Consider the following 15,564-nt stretch of genomic DNA (forward strand, 5'->3'; position numbering starts at 1 on the left):
CCGACCAGCAATCCCCTTACATTAACGCTATCTACACACACCAGGGACAATTTACAATTATACCTAGCCAACTAATCGACAAACTTGTACATCTTTGGAATGTGGGAGGAAACCAGAGATCCTGGAGAAAACCCACGCAGGTCACGGGGAAAACGTACAAACTCCGTACCGACAGCCCCGTAGTCAGGATTGAACTGGGATCTCTGGAGCTGTAAGGAAGCAACTCTACCATGCCATCCTATTCTCTGTAAACTATTGATAAGTCGATCTACCTTAGTTTTCCATCCAGATATGTCACTGGACAGTAGCCCTGTAATTCCGCACGTTTGGGAAACCTGGCCTTCACTCCAGCTGCTGTCAGTCTTATTGGTAACATATCAGCAGGTGGAAGAGCACGACTTGCTAATGGAAGTACAAACTTCTCTGGATCGTCCAAGAATATCTGAAACAAGTTAACGATACATGAATTTCGTCTATTTGTTTTTACACTTTTTATGAATGCGAAAAAGCTGTGCGATAATTGTCACAATTTCTCCGACCATCACACTTACCAACTTTCCTTCCATTGACCACCTACATTTCACGCAAGGCTACCAGCATAATCGAGGACCAGCCACACCCTGGCCACTCCCTCTTCTCCCCTCTCCCATCAGGCAAAAGGTATAGAAGTGTGAAAACACACACCTCCAGATTCAGGGACAGTTTCTTCCAAAGATAATAGAGGAGCAAGATAGACCACTCGACCCTAAAAACCATAGTAGGTCATGTGTAAATTTCAGCGCCATTTTAGTAAGCAGATTCTGTGTGCTAGACTGGGCAGTGTTCACAATTCTCTGTGAGCTGTATCTCTTTTGGTTTTATTTTAAAAAGTCATGGAAGCAGAGATTAGGCATTTGCAAACAATAGAACTCTACTGTATCCACAATATAATTGAAAAGACATTTAACTTTATACTTAGAGCCAAGAAAATTTGAATTGGTGAATTGATTAGTGAAAAACCCTTGACAGCCATTAAAATGACTAATGCTGCCTGACGTGGTACAGAAGCATGAATCCAATTCAAATAGACACAGTGGTGGAGTAAATCACCGGGTCAGGCAGCATCTCTGGAGAAAAAGGATGGGTGATGTTTCAGGTTGGGACCCTTCTTCAGACAAGGGGGAAAAGGTGAAGAGCTGGTATAAATCAGGACCTGATCTTTTCATTGGTTAGCTGATATGCGAAACAGTGCAACCCTGTATATCTCGCACACAAAATGATGTAAATCTTACCATGAATGACAGAAATAAAAAGTGTTATCCGTGTTTATTAAGTTCATTTTTGAATGATTTAAAATTGAGGGGGTTGGTTGGTGCAATATACTGCTAACCCACAAATGTGTCGTCATGAAGGATGGGAGGGAAATGGGCAGAAACAGTAAGAAAGAATAAAATCAGAGAAATTAAGCAGGAGGAAAACATTTAAAAAAGAAAAATAACAAAAAAATGTGAATTGATAGATGAGATATATTCTGCATTTTAATGGTGTCATCACACATACTGTTCCCCCACAACACTGATTACACTGCGAGAGGCCTAGCGAACGGTAGGTTTTGCCTACTAAAATGGCGGACCTTGCACTCCGTATTATTTTTAATCTTTAAATATTTTTATTTATTTATTTATTTTCCCGGTCAATACGATAAACAGATTGACCATACAATTGTGAAAGTTTAAAAGTACAAAATCATTTTGTCAAAATAAAACAATATAATCACACATGATATTCTCTGACCGAAAAAAATGATGTAGGCAGAAGCCAAAGCTTATTGTACCTACCCTTAATACTTAACAAAGCATTACCCTAACTAGCCAAAATAGCAGTGAAACAAAACAATAAAACAAAATATTAAAAAAACACTACATCATAAGTCAGAAGCAGATAAACAAAACATAGAAAGAAACACAAATATAATGAAGAACACTACACCTCAGTATACCCAATTTCGACGGAGTGGTCCATCTTGCTCCGCTCCATTATCTTTGGTTTCTTCCCAGCTGTTGTCAGGCAACTGAATCATCCTGTCAACAACCAGAGAGCGGTCCTGAGGTACCTCATTGGAGACCCTTGAACTATCTTTAATTGGACTTTACCTTGCACTAATCGTTATTCCCTTTATCATGTATCTGTACACTGTGGATGACTTGTTGTAATCATGTTTCATCTTTCCGCTAAAATGCATTAAAAAAATGTCACTGTACCTCGGTACACATGACAATACATTAACCTTTTCCTACTTTAGTCAGAACCCTTTTCCTAGGTGGAAGTGTCCAACACTAGAGGACATAACTAAAAAAATGTTTTTTTACACAGGTGGAGTGGTGGGTGTCTGTAATGCATTGCCAGGGGTGGTGGTGGAGGCAGACACGATAGTGGTGCATAAGTGACCTTTAGATAGACATATAGAAATGCAGGAAATAGAGGGATATGGATCATGTACAGACAGATGAGATCAGTTTAACTTAGCATCATGTTTGCCACAAACATAGTGGGCCGAAGGGTCTGTTCCTGTGCTGTGCTGTTCCATTTTCCTACCTCTGTAAATGTTTGCTTTATGTTTGATTTTTTCTCTCACTTCCACAAGTGTGAATTGTGTACAATGTATAATCAATTCAAAGAAGACTGAGGTGGTTCCACATTGGAGAAACATAGTCTTCAATGGACCAGATCTTTCTGGCATGCGTCTGCTTGTGACAATCAGCACCTGCTAAAGGTTGACACTCAAATGTAACTGGTCTGGATGTGGAGGGTCCATCTTCCTGGGCCGCAGCATCCTGGACATCCTGGTGCATGGGGTGGCGTGGTGGCGCAGCGATAGAGTTGCTGTGTAACGGTGCCAGAGACCCAGGTTCGATCCTGACTACTATGGAGTTTGTACATTCTCCCCGTGACCACATGGATTTACTCCGGTTTCGTCCCACACTCCAAAGACGTGCAGGTTTCTAGTTTAGTTGGCTTATGTAAATTGTAAATTGTCCCTAGTGGGTAGGATAGTGCTAGTGCACATAGTGATCGTTGGTTGGTGCGGACTTGGTGGCCGAAGGGCATGCTTCAGCACTGAATCTCCAACGTCAAAGACTGCAAAGGCATAGCCGAAGCATCAGCAAGTTCTCCAAAGCTGTACAGGAAGCCCTGTTCTCAAATTACCCCCTAAAGCTTCGACAATGTGAAGGTTCATCGCTGGCTGTGGTGCTTGTCAAAGTGTTCAGTTTGAAAAGGGTCCCAACCGGAAACACCGGCGCTGCTGCCTGACCTCCCAGTTTAGAGATACAACTGGATACAGGTTCTTCGGCCAACCGAGTCTGCATTGACCATCGATCACTAGTTCGATGTTGTCCCACTTTTACATCTTACAATAGACAATAGACAATAGACAATAGGTGCAGGAGTAGGCCATTCAGCCCTTCGAGCCAGCACCGCCATTCAATGCGATCATGGCTGATCACTCTCAATCAGTACCCCGTTCCTGCCTTCTCCCCATACCCCCTCACTCCGCTATCCTTAAGAGCTCTATCCTGCTCTCTCTTGAAAGCATCCAACGAACTGGCCTCCACTGCCTTCTGAGGCAGAGAATTCCACACCTTCACCACTCTCTGACTGAAAAAGTTCTTCCTCATCTCCGTTCTAAATGGCCTACCCCTTATTCTTAAACTGTGGCCCCTTGTTCTGGACTCCCCCAACATTGGGAACATGTTTCCTGCCTCTAATGTGTCAAATCCCCTAATTATCTTATATGTTTCAATAACATCCCCCCTCATCCTTCTAAATTCCAGTGTATACAGACTCGGGCCAATTTACAGATGCCAATTAACCTACAAACCCATACGTCTTTGGAATGCAGGAGTAACCAGAGCACCTGGAGAAAACCCATGTGGTCACAGGGAGAACGTACAAACTCTGTACAGACAGCACCTGTAGTCAGGATGGAACCCAGGTTTCTGGGGTTGTAAGGCAGCAACTCTCCCCGTGTGCCATTGTGCCAACCAGCACTTTTACTCCAGCATCTACAGTTCCCTGTTTCGATAAGTATTCCTGAAATGTGTCTGAACTACATGATTTAAATGTGGTAAAGAAAAAATAACTTAATTTCAGAAAAAAACTGAAAACACCTAAATAATTAAATTGTGCATCAAGCCAAAATAATTTTTTAAGAATAAAATTTTAAAGATAGGAACAAACATTCTACTCATTTATTTATCTCTCCACGATCATATAATCCCCAATGAAATCAGCGAGACTGTGGAATCATTGCACTGATTGGGTCTGCTACAGGCGATGCAGATCAAAGAGCTGATTCCCCTTTGTCAATGCTGGAGGATTTCAGCAGCAGTGAGCTTGACTGTTCTTCACAGAGAGCCCTGCAATGCGGCAGGTTCACCGTTACAAACCTCTTTCCAAGGCTTCCGCTTTCGACTGCATATCTGTAGAAGTCTCATACTTGCTTCAGTCTACATAGATGCCAATAATTCGGTGGTGCAGCATGATGGCACAGCGGTAGAGTTGCTGCCTTAGAGATCCAGGTTTGATCCTGACTACAGGTTCTGTCTGTATAGAGTTTGTACGTTCTCCCCGTGACCGTGTGGGTTTTCTCCGGGTGCTCCATTTTCCTCCCATGCTCCAAAGACGTACAGGTTTGTAGGTTAATTGGTTTGGGTAAAAAATTGTAAATTGTCCCTACAGTGTGTAGGATAGTGTTAGTGTACGTGGATCGCTGGGCGGCGCGGACTCGGTGTGCCAAAGGGCCTGTTTCCACGCTGTATCTCTAAACTAAACTAAATTCCATTCCATAAATGTTGGTGGATCTAATTTTATTCACCTTAATGTGTACGTGTACGTGGATCGCTGGTCAGCCTGGTATCTCAATCAATGGGTTTATGTGTGTATATTTTACTTACAAAATTCTTAAGGGGTTGGACAGGCTAGATGCAGGAAGATTGTTCCCGATGTTGGGGAAGTCCAGAACAAGGGGTCACAGTTTAAGGATAAGGGGGAAGTCTTTTAGGACAGAGATGAGAACGTTTTTTTTTTTTTTCACACAGAGTGGTGAATCTGTGGAATTCTCTGCCACAGAAGGTAGTTGAGGCCAGTTCATTGGCTATATTTAAGAGGGAGTTAGATGTGGCCCTTGTGGCTAATGGGATCAGGGGGTATGGAGAGAAGGCAGGTACGGGATACTGAGTTGGATGATCAGCCATGATCATATTGAATGGCGGTGCACGCTCGAAGGGCCGAATGGCCTACTCCTGCACCTATTTTCTATGTTTCTATGTTTCTAAAAGAGGAGCTCAAAGCTTAGTAGTTATATTGACCTTGGCTCGCCTGCTGCTTCCCCATAGATTTACCGCCTAGTACACGCTGCAAGTAGAGCCTCATGAAGACACAGGAACTGCAGGTGTTGGTTTACAAAAAACCCCACAAAGTGCTGAAGTAACACAGGGGGTCAGGCAGCACCTCTGGAGGTCTTGGAGAGGTGACATTTTGGGTCTCAACCTAAGTTAGACACAAAATGCTGGAGTAACTCAGCGGGTCAGGCAGCATCTCTGGAGAACATGGATAGGTGACGTTTAGTTTGCAGATACAGCGTGGAAACAGGCCCTTTCGGCCCACCGGATACGCGCCGACCAGCGATCCCCGCACACTAACACTATCCTACACCCACTAGGGACAGTTTTTACATTTACCAAGCCAATTAAACTACAAACATGTATATCTTCGGAGTGTGGGAGGAAACCGAAAATCTCGGAGAAAACCCACGCAGTTCACGGGGAGAACATAGCCTCTCTGTAGACAGCACCCGTAGTCGGGATCGAACATGGGTCTCTATTCGCTGTAAGGCAACAACTCTACCGCTGCGCCACCGTGACGCCAGAGTTTCACAGAGTGCTGGAGTAATTCTGGAGGCAAGTAATAGATGACATTTTGGGTCAAGACCCTTCTTACATATACTGTAAAATCACCTCCCTCCTAAGTAGAGCTTCATAGCGAACGCACCACTTGGCAGAATGAGAGCCCTCAATATATCTAAGAGATCCAGGACTAAACAGGCCTTTGATTGGCAACTCTCTTTTACTGGTGGACTGTGATAGGATTCTGCCCAATCTATACAAATAACGGTGACAAATTGTCAAGGCTTCTTTGTGTATTACCTTCTAAATCTAATTTAGTTTTCTTTAGTTTTAATATTGTGCTACAGTGTGGAAACAGGCTCTTTGGCCCACTGAGTCCATGCAGAACAATGATAACCCCGTACACTAGTTCTATCCTACACACTAGGGACAATTTACAAAGCCAATTAACCTATAAACCTGTACGGCATTGTGATGTGGGAGGAAACTGGAGCACCCGGAGAAATCCCACACGGTCACAGGGAGACCGCGTACGGATAGCATCAGTAGTCAGGATCAAACTCGGGTCTCTGGCACTGTAAGGCAGCGACTCTACTGCTGCACTACTGATCATGGGGAACAAGGACATGGCAGACCAATTGAATAACTACTTTGGTTCTGTCTTCACTAAGGAAGACATAAATAATCTGCCGGAAATAGCAGGGGACCGGGGGTCAAATGAGATGGAGGAACTGAGTGAAATCCAGGTTAGTCGGGAAGTGGTGTTAGGTAAATTGAATGGATTAAAGGCCGATAAATCCCCAGGGCCAGATAGGCTGCATCCCAGAGTGCTTAAGGAGGTAGCCCCAGAAATAGTGGATGCATTAGTGATAATTTTTCAAAACTCTTTAGATTCTGGAGTAGTTCCTGAGGATTGGAGGGTAGCTAATATAACCCCACTTTTCAAAAAGGGAGGGAGAGAGAAAACGAGGAATTACAGACCAGTTAGTCTAACATCGGTAGTGGGGAAAATGCTAGAGTCAGTTATTAAAGATGGGATAGCAGCACATTTGGAAAGTGGTGAAATCATTGGACAAAGTCAGCATGGATTTATGAAAGGTAAATAATGTCTGACGAATCTTATAGAATTTTTCGAGGATGTAACTAGTAGAGTGGATAAGGGAGAACCAGTGGATGTGTTATATCTGGACTTCCAGAAGGCTTTCGACAAGGTCCCACATAAGAGATTAGTATGCAAACTTAAAGCACATGGTATTGTGGGTTCAGTATTGATGTGGATAGAGAACTGGCTGGCAGACAGGAAGCAAAGAGTAGGAATAAACGGGTCCTTTTCAGAATGGCAGGCAGTGACTAGTGGGGTTCCGCAAGGCTCTGTGCTGGGACCCCAGCTATTTACAATATATATTAATGATTTGGATGAGGGAATTGAATGCAACATCTCCAAGTTTGCGGATGACACGAAGCTGGGGTGCAGTGTTAGCTGTGAGGAGGATGCTAGGAGGCTGCAACGTGACTTGGATAGGTTAGGTGAGTGGGCAAAGGCATGGCAGATGCAGTATAATGTGGATAAATGTGAGGTTATCCACTTTGGTGGCAAGAACAGGAAAGCAGACTATTATCTGAATGGTTGCCGATTAGGAGAAGGGGAGATGCAACGAGACCTGGGTGTCGTGGTACACCAGTCATTGAAAGTAGGCATGCAGGTGCAGCAGGCAGTGAAGAAAGCGAATGGTAAGTTGGCATTCATAGCGAGGGGATTTGAGTATATGAGCAGGGAGGTTCTGCTGCAGTTGTACAGGGCATTGGTGAGACCACACCTGGAGTATTGCGTACAGTTTTGGTCTCCTAATCTGAGGAAAGACATTCTTGCCATAGAGGGAGTACAGAGAAGGTTCACCAGATTGATTCCTGGGATAGCAGGACTTTCATATGAAGAAAGACTGGATAGACTCGGCTTGTACTCGCTGGAATTTAGAAGATTGAGGGGGGATCTTATAGAAACTTACAAAATTCTTAAGGGGTTGGACAGGCTAGATGCAGGAAGATTGTTCCCGATATTGGGGAAGTCCAGAACAAGGGGTCACAGTTTAAGGATAAGGGGGAAGTCTTTTAGGACCGAGATGAGAAAGTTTTTTTTCACACAGAGAGTGGTGAATCCGTGGAATTCTCTGCCACAGAAGGTAGTTGAGGCCAGTTCATTGGCTATATTTAAGAGGGAGTTAGATGTGGCCCTTTTGGCTAAAGGGATCAGGGGGTATGGAGAGAAGGCAGGTACGGGATACTGAGTTGGATGATCAGCCATAATCATATGGAATGGCGGTGCAGGCTCGAAGGGCCGAATGGCCTACTCCTGCACCTATTTTCTATGTTTTCTATGTCTATGTCTATGTTTTCTATGTGCCGCCAAGAAGTCCCTAGTCCATATTTCACAAAGGACATAGAAACATAAAAAATAGGTGCAGGAGGAGGCCATTTGGCCTTCGAGCCAGCCCCGCCATTCATTGTGATCATGGCTGATCATTCACAACCAGTAACCTGTGCCTGCCTTCTCCCCATATCCTTTGATTTCACTAGCCCGTAGAGCTCTATCTAACTCTCTTTTAAATTCATCCAGTGAATTGGCCTCCACTGCCTTCTGTGGCAGAGAATTCCACAAATTCACAACTCTCTGGGTGAAAAAGTTTATTCTCACCTCAATTTTAAATATAACCATATAACAATTACAGCACGGAAACAGGCCTGTTCAGCCCTACCAGTCCACGCCGACCACTTTCTCTGACCTAGTCTCATCTACCTGCTCTCAGACCATAACCCTCCAATCCCCTCCCATCCATATACCTATCCAATTTACTCTTAAATAATAAAATCGAGCCTGCCTCCACCACTTCCACCGGAAGCTCATTCCATACAGCCACCACCCTCTGAGTAAAGAAGTTACCCCTCATGTTACCCCTAAGCTTTTGTCCCTTAATTCTGAAGTTATGTCCCCTTTATTCTTAAATGGCCTCCCCTTTATTCTTAGACTGTGTTCTGGACTCCCCCAACATTGGGAACATTTTTCCTGCATCTAGCTTGTCCAGTCCTTTTATAATTTTACACATCTCTATAAGATCCCCTGTCATCCTTCTAAACTCCAGTGAATACAAGCCCAGTCTTTCCAATCTTTCCTCATACAATAGTCCCGCCATCCCAGGGATTAACCTCGTGAGCCTACGCTGTACTGGTCCAATAGCAAGGATGTCCTTCCTCAAATTAGGAGACCAAAACTGCACACAATACTCCAGATGTGGTCTCACCAGAGCCCTATACAACTGCAGAAGGACCTCTTTGCTCCTACACTCAAATCCTCTTGTTATGAAGGCCCACATGCCATTAGCTTTCTTCACTGCCTGCTGTACCTGCACGCTTACTTTCAGTGACTGGTGTACAAGGACACCCAGGTCTCGTTGCACTTCCCCTTTACCTAATCTGACACCATTGAGATAATAATCTGCCTCCTTGTTTTTGCTGCCAAAGTGGATAACCTCACATTTATCTACATTCTACTGCATCTGCCACGCATCTGCCCACTCACTCAACATGTCCAGGTCACCCTGCAACCTCCTAACATCCTCTTCGCAGTTCACACTGCCACCCAGCTTTGTGTCATCTGCAAACTTGCTAGTGTTACTTCTAATTCCATCATCCAAATCATTAATATAGATTGTAAATAGTTGTGGCCCCAGCACCGAGCCTTGCGGCACACCACTTTCCACTGCCTGCCATTCTGAAAAGGACCCGTTTATTCCTACTCTTTGCTTCCTGTCTGCCAACCAATTCTCTATCCATGTCAATACCCTACCCCCAATACCATGTGTTCTAATTTTGCTCACCAACCTCCCATGTGGGACCTTATCAAAGGCTTTCTGAAAGTCTAGATACACTGCATCCATGGGGAGCAGGCACATGGAAACAATTCACAAGCCGTTAAAGATTCTCTGCGTGAAATTTGGAAAAATATCCCTGCTCCTGTATCATTCAGGACAGTGAGAGCACCATCACCCCTAAGAATACTGAAGTTAAAGGGGGTTATTCATCATGGGTTTTTCCACGATATTGTGCCGAAGGACGATGGTTCGCTGGCAATGGAGGCGGTGGCTGCCATAGGCCTTTATGGCCAGCTGCAGCTGGGACTTTGAAAATGGCACCAAAACTCTAGCGACTCCTGCATATGGGCTCAGTGGGCTGTTTATTGGTACTTAATTGGGAGTTGTAATTATGTATGGCAATAATCTTACTGATCTGTATGATGATCTGCTGGTCAGCATGGACTCGGTGGACCGAAGGACCTGTTTCCATGCAGTACCTCTACAACTAAACTAAGAATGGAAAGCCCAGAATTTAAAGCAATATTCCGATGTGCTTTTTGTTCACTATTATTTATGAAGGTAGAGGAAGCCTGCAACTAGTTCTAACTCATTCCCATCTGACCACCGCAAGCGTGCTTACATCCAGTGCCGCCTTCGAAGTCATCTTGTAGTAGTGTCCTCGGAACTCGGCTGCAAACTCCAACGATGGGTCGACAGAGCAGTTGTGCAGCTCTCCTTTTAACTGGAGGGAGACAGTGCAGTATTGCTTAAACTCTCCAAGGCGGGATTTCAGCTCATTTGGTGTGATGCACATACCAGCAATACTGGCTGCTTTACCTGTTTGTGAAAAATTATATTTCTCTCTTTAAAATACGTTATAAAATGACATCTGTGACTCTATGATATCTTATACAAAATCTAATCAATCTACTCTACTATGTCCCCAAACAGGATTAGTTTAGATCGAGCAACTATAGGTTTAGGTTGATTGTTGTCATGTGCGCTAAGGGGCCACAGTTTAAGAATAAGGGGGAGGCCATTTAGAACTGAGATGAGGAAAAACGTTTTCAGTCAGAGAGTTGTGAATCTGTGGAATTCTCTGCCTCAGAAGGCAGTGGAGGCCAATTCTCTGAATGCATTCAAGAGAGAGCTAGATAGAGCTCTTAAGGATAGCGGAATCAGGGGGTATGGGGAGAAGGCAGGAACGGGGTACTGATTGAGAATAATCAGCCATGATCACATTGAATGGCGGTGCTGGCTCGAAGGGCTGAAAGGCCTCCTCCTGCACCTATTGTCTAAGGTACAGTGAATAGCTTTGTTGCGCTTTCTCACAAATCAAATGAGATATTACTACACATAAATGCTACATGCTAGTGGTAGGACATAATATTATGATATTTATTCTACTTCTAATAAAATTTTGCACATTTCAATTAACAAACTGGTCAAAATTCGTAGGTTAATAAATCATAGGAGCAGAATTAGGTTATTCGGCCCATCGTGTCTACACTGCCATTCAATCGTGGCTGATCTATATTTCCCTCTCAACCCCATTCTCCACCCCATAACCTTTGATGCCCTTACTAATCAAGAACCAGTTAATCTACGCTTTAAAAATACCCAATGACTTGGCCTCCACAGTCGACTGTGGCAATGAATTCCATGGATTCACCACCCTCTAACTAAAGAAATTCCTGCTCATCTTGTTTCTAAAGGTACGTCCTTTTACTCTGAGACTGTGACCTCTGGTCCTTGACTCTCCCACTAATGGAAACATCCTCTCCACATCTACTCTATCCAGGCTTTTTACTACTTGGAACTTTCATCCTTCTAAACAAAAAAAATGTTTATTTTTATACTTTTTTTCTTTTTTTAATACCATATTCAGAACCTTGTAAAGCGTAAACTATGAGTAACATTTAATTTTAAATATTTGTACATACCTTGCTCTATTCTTTCCAGATATATTTCAATCTGTTCTAAGCTGTCTTTGACTACTTCCAGCACTTTCAGCCACACAAACCACTTGCTGTGTTGCCCATAAATAATACGCCAATTTTGATGCTCCCGTTGATAATAGTCCCAGATGGCACTAATCTCATGAGCAAACGACGAGTTCCGAATGGACAAAATCTGAGAACTGTCATGGAGGGGGTAGATCCTAAACAAAAAGGGCAAGATGAATACCTCAAAAACAAGTGATGAAATGTTGGTGTCAAAATAAGACTTTAAGTAAATGCAACTGCAATTTTTCTGAACTAAATTTGCTTTTTCCAACCAATATATTATCAGCAGTAAATATGTGGTAGGTTTCTGTTGATTTGTTGCAAAAAAAACCTGTGGTGGAAGTATAGTGCTTCTTTTGAAGAGCCATGTGATTTTGAAGTGCTAGATTTTATAGATATTCTGCTGGTCATAATTGCAGCAATTATGGAATTAAATGGCACTTGTGTGCATGATTCATGCTAACACGCCTGATACTTTCCCAGTATCCAGTTTGCACCTGATCACATTGCTTGCCACGTGTCGTACACTTGCAGCTATACCGACATGGAATGGATTGCAAACCTCCAAACAGCAACTGTGTGGGCAATCTCAGTGAAACTAGGAGCATCTTACTAGGAGCACTGTTTAAAGGCCGACTCTTCTAACAGCTACAGAATTGGCTGGAAACCCTGCAAGACAAATTGCAGTAAAGCCTAACGAAAGATAGTCCGAGGGTCTCCAATGAGGTAGATAGTAAGGCCTGGGACAAAATACACAAAGCAGTGACAGTGTATGAAAGTAATTATTCACAAAATGCTGGAGTAACTCAGCAGGTCAGGCAGAATCTCAGGAGAGAAGGAATGGGCGACGTTTCGGGTTGCTATATCTGGTAATTTGGACATCATCAAAAAAAAACTTGAAAGTTACTGAATTATCACAGAAATGCCTTGCAGTCTCCCACACCTACCATTCCTATCCAGCCAGGCCTTCATGTCATTGACAATCCATATGTTATTGACACTTGATGCCCTTAGGGCAACTAAAGTTGCACCATAATTAATGACTTACTTCTGTTGTGTACACCATAAGCAAAAAATGTTACAAAATGCTAGGAAAGTATAATGTTGATGTGTTTAGAACTGAGTGAAAAGATTTTTGAAGTACCAGGAGGAAAAGGTCAGTTATTTAGTGGCTACCATGGGCTGTGCTTGTGTAGATATTTCATCACGATACAAGCCAGAGTCACCAACTCTATAAGTTTTGTTCCTTCCTGACATACATAGTTGCATTTCATAATAATGATCACGGACACCTTATCACCTTGTTACCTGTTTGGAGACCTTCTGTCAATTAAACCTCTTTTCAGAATTTCTTTTACATCCACTTGCAGTTCTATAATTCTAACAGGAATTATTTTCCTATCAGAGAGTAGGGTTATTTGTTCTCTGGTTACCGGATAACCATCAAGGACAAACCTGTAAAAATAAAATTCAAATAAATTAGTTTATGTTTATGTTTTGGAGATTACTGAGAAAATATTGTCGAGGGAGGCACAGTGGTGCAGCTGGTGGAGTCAGAGATCCAGGGTTCGATCCTGACCTCGGGTGATGTCTGCGTTGAGTTTGTACATTCTCCACATGACCACGTAGGTTTTCTCCGGGTGCTCCGGTTTCCTCCCACATTCCAAAGACCTGCAGGTTTGCAGGTTAATTGGCCCTCAGTAAATCACCCCATGTGTAGGGAGTGGATGAGAAAGTGGGATAACATAGAACTAGTGTGAACGGGTGAGATCGATGGAGAGCATGGATGTGGGCCGAAGGGCCTGTTTCCATGCTGTATCGTTAAACTAAACCAATTATCTGACTTAAAGCTATGGCACATAATTGCAATGAAGAACAGAGTGTCATAATGTAGGAGAGTAGACAGTGGCAGTGACTCCTGAGGGCAGAGATTGAAGCGCCCTGAGTTGGAGAATTCTGAAGGCAGAATTCTAGGGCATCAGGAATCAGGGACTGAGGTGACTTTAGTGCTGGGAACAGTCGAGATCACAAGGGTCCATTAATGTCAAGTTGGGGGAAGGAATCCTTACTTTCTTTATCGCAGGCCTTCCACAGGTTTAGTTTCTCCGAAAGTGCCATGATGGCATCAGCTGCCTTTAGGGAATCTTATGATGAAGTGGATGTCCCTTAATTATATATAGTACTGGCTTTAGAGATGGATAAAGGACTCTTGCTGCCTATTATTACAGAACATTGGTGAGGCACATTGCAACTGAAGAAGGACTCCACGTTATTTAATCACCAGCCAGCTGAGTGTCTCGTGCAACAAATATTGTGTCTCATCTTGTGCTTGTAACCACCCTGTACGATATGCTTGTCATAACAGAATATTCGTTTTTCTACCTTTAAAGGGATTTGTAATAGAAAAGTGACCATAAAATCGTAACAAGAAAGATCAGTTTTTCAATTGAATCGATTGGAAGATCCAACATGGAAGCAGGCCTTTCGGCCCACCGAGAACATGTCAGACACAGATCACCCGTTCACACTAGTTCCGTGTGTGTTATCCCATTTTTCAATCCACTCCTTACACACTTGGGGGAATTTACAGAGGCCAATTAACCTACAAACCCGCACGTCTTTTGGATGTGGAAGGAAATCAGAGCACCCAGAAGAAACCCATGCGGCCATTGGGAGAACGTGCATCCTCCACACGGACAGCGCCTGCAATCAGGATCAAAGCCGAGTCCGGTAGTGCCATGAGGCGGAAGCTCTACCAGCTACACCACCATGTCACCCACAATATTAATGATAATCACCGGAAAATACTTGCAACATACCCTCTGGTGTTGCATACGGCATCCATTAACACCACTTGCAGACACTTGACAGCAAGTTCATCTGGCACTACCAAGCCATGTTTGAGATGTTTATTCATATTGACAGCCAACTCAGTCTTCTTCTGAGTAGCGAGAACTGAGCGAATCGCTTCTCCTGCCGAGAGGCGTTGAAGTCCAAATTCTTTGACTAACTTCTTGGCCACTGTAGTACAAACAGTAAGTGTATCCTGAAAATAGCCTCAGTTGTTATGATCGCCACAAACCTAAAGCAACTAAAAAGTCTCTTTGAAACAGACATGAGAATTGGGATGGGTAGGGAAGAGGGGGCAAGGGAGGGAATTTTTCATGTGTATTTTGCCTTGACTTTTTTCCACCCTCAGCATATTTAATAAAGACTAGACCAAGTGGACCCGTTAGGCCCAAACCTCTCCTGCATTGGTGCAGCACCCCCCTCCCCCTCTCTTTCCCCCCCTCCTCCCCTCCCTCTTTCCCCCTCAACCCCTCCCCTTCTCCCCCTAATCCTTCTCCCCCTCAATCCCCCCTTGCCCCCTCACCCCCTCCCCCCACCCCTCCCCTCCCCCTTCCCCCCCACTCCACCTCCCTCAACCCCGCTTATCCTCCCTCCTCCCCCCTCCCCCCTCCTTCCCTACCTCCTTTCCTAGGAGATCGATTTAAACTTTAAAATGTCGATAACAAAAAATATAGCACCAATTTCAATGAAACTTCTTCCATTAGCACCAAAGGGACGACGGTGAGTAAGGTGGGCCTAAAATTGTCCCGCTGTCGTGTACCGTTTTGGCAATTGTTCAGGAACAAACAATCAAACAAACGAGAGTTTTAGTATATAGATAGATGGATACAGATGGACTGGAACAAACTTCAACTTTTCTGACGAAAACAGCAACAAAAAAAACAGGTATCCTAAAAGCAGAATGCTGGAGATACTCAGCAGGTTAGGCAGCATCTCAACAGATGCACCACAGAAAGCATCGGGATGCACCAGAAC

At 43.7% G+C, this 15,564-nt stretch overlaps 1 protein-coding gene across 1 annotated transcript in view; it reads right to left on the reverse strand.

Moving 5' to 3' along the window:
* ak9 (adenylate kinase 9) overlaps window positions 1-15,564 on the reverse strand; it is a 135,749-nt gene that overhangs the window by 11,948 nt on the left and 108,237 nt on the right. The window contains exons 30-34 of the mRNA XM_078399888.1: window positions 14,559-14,760; window positions 13,048-13,194; window positions 11,677-11,894; window positions 10,374-10,570; window positions 273-442 (exon numbers count right to left, since the gene is read on the reverse strand). Coding sequence (XP_078256014.1) covers window positions 273-442; window positions 10,374-10,570; window positions 11,677-11,894; window positions 13,048-13,194; window positions 14,559-14,760 — 934 coding nt within the window. The remainder of the gene's footprint in view (window positions 1-272; window positions 443-10,373; window positions 10,571-11,676; window positions 11,895-13,047; window positions 13,195-14,558; window positions 14,761-15,564) is intronic.

The sequence above is a fragment of the Rhinoraja longicauda genome, chromosome 5, assembly GCF_053455715.1.
Source record: "Rhinoraja longicauda isolate Sanriku21f chromosome 5, sRhiLon1.1, whole genome shotgun sequence".
NCBI lineage: Eukaryota > Metazoa > Chordata > Chondrichthyes > Rajiformes > Arhynchobatidae > Rhinoraja > Rhinoraja longicauda.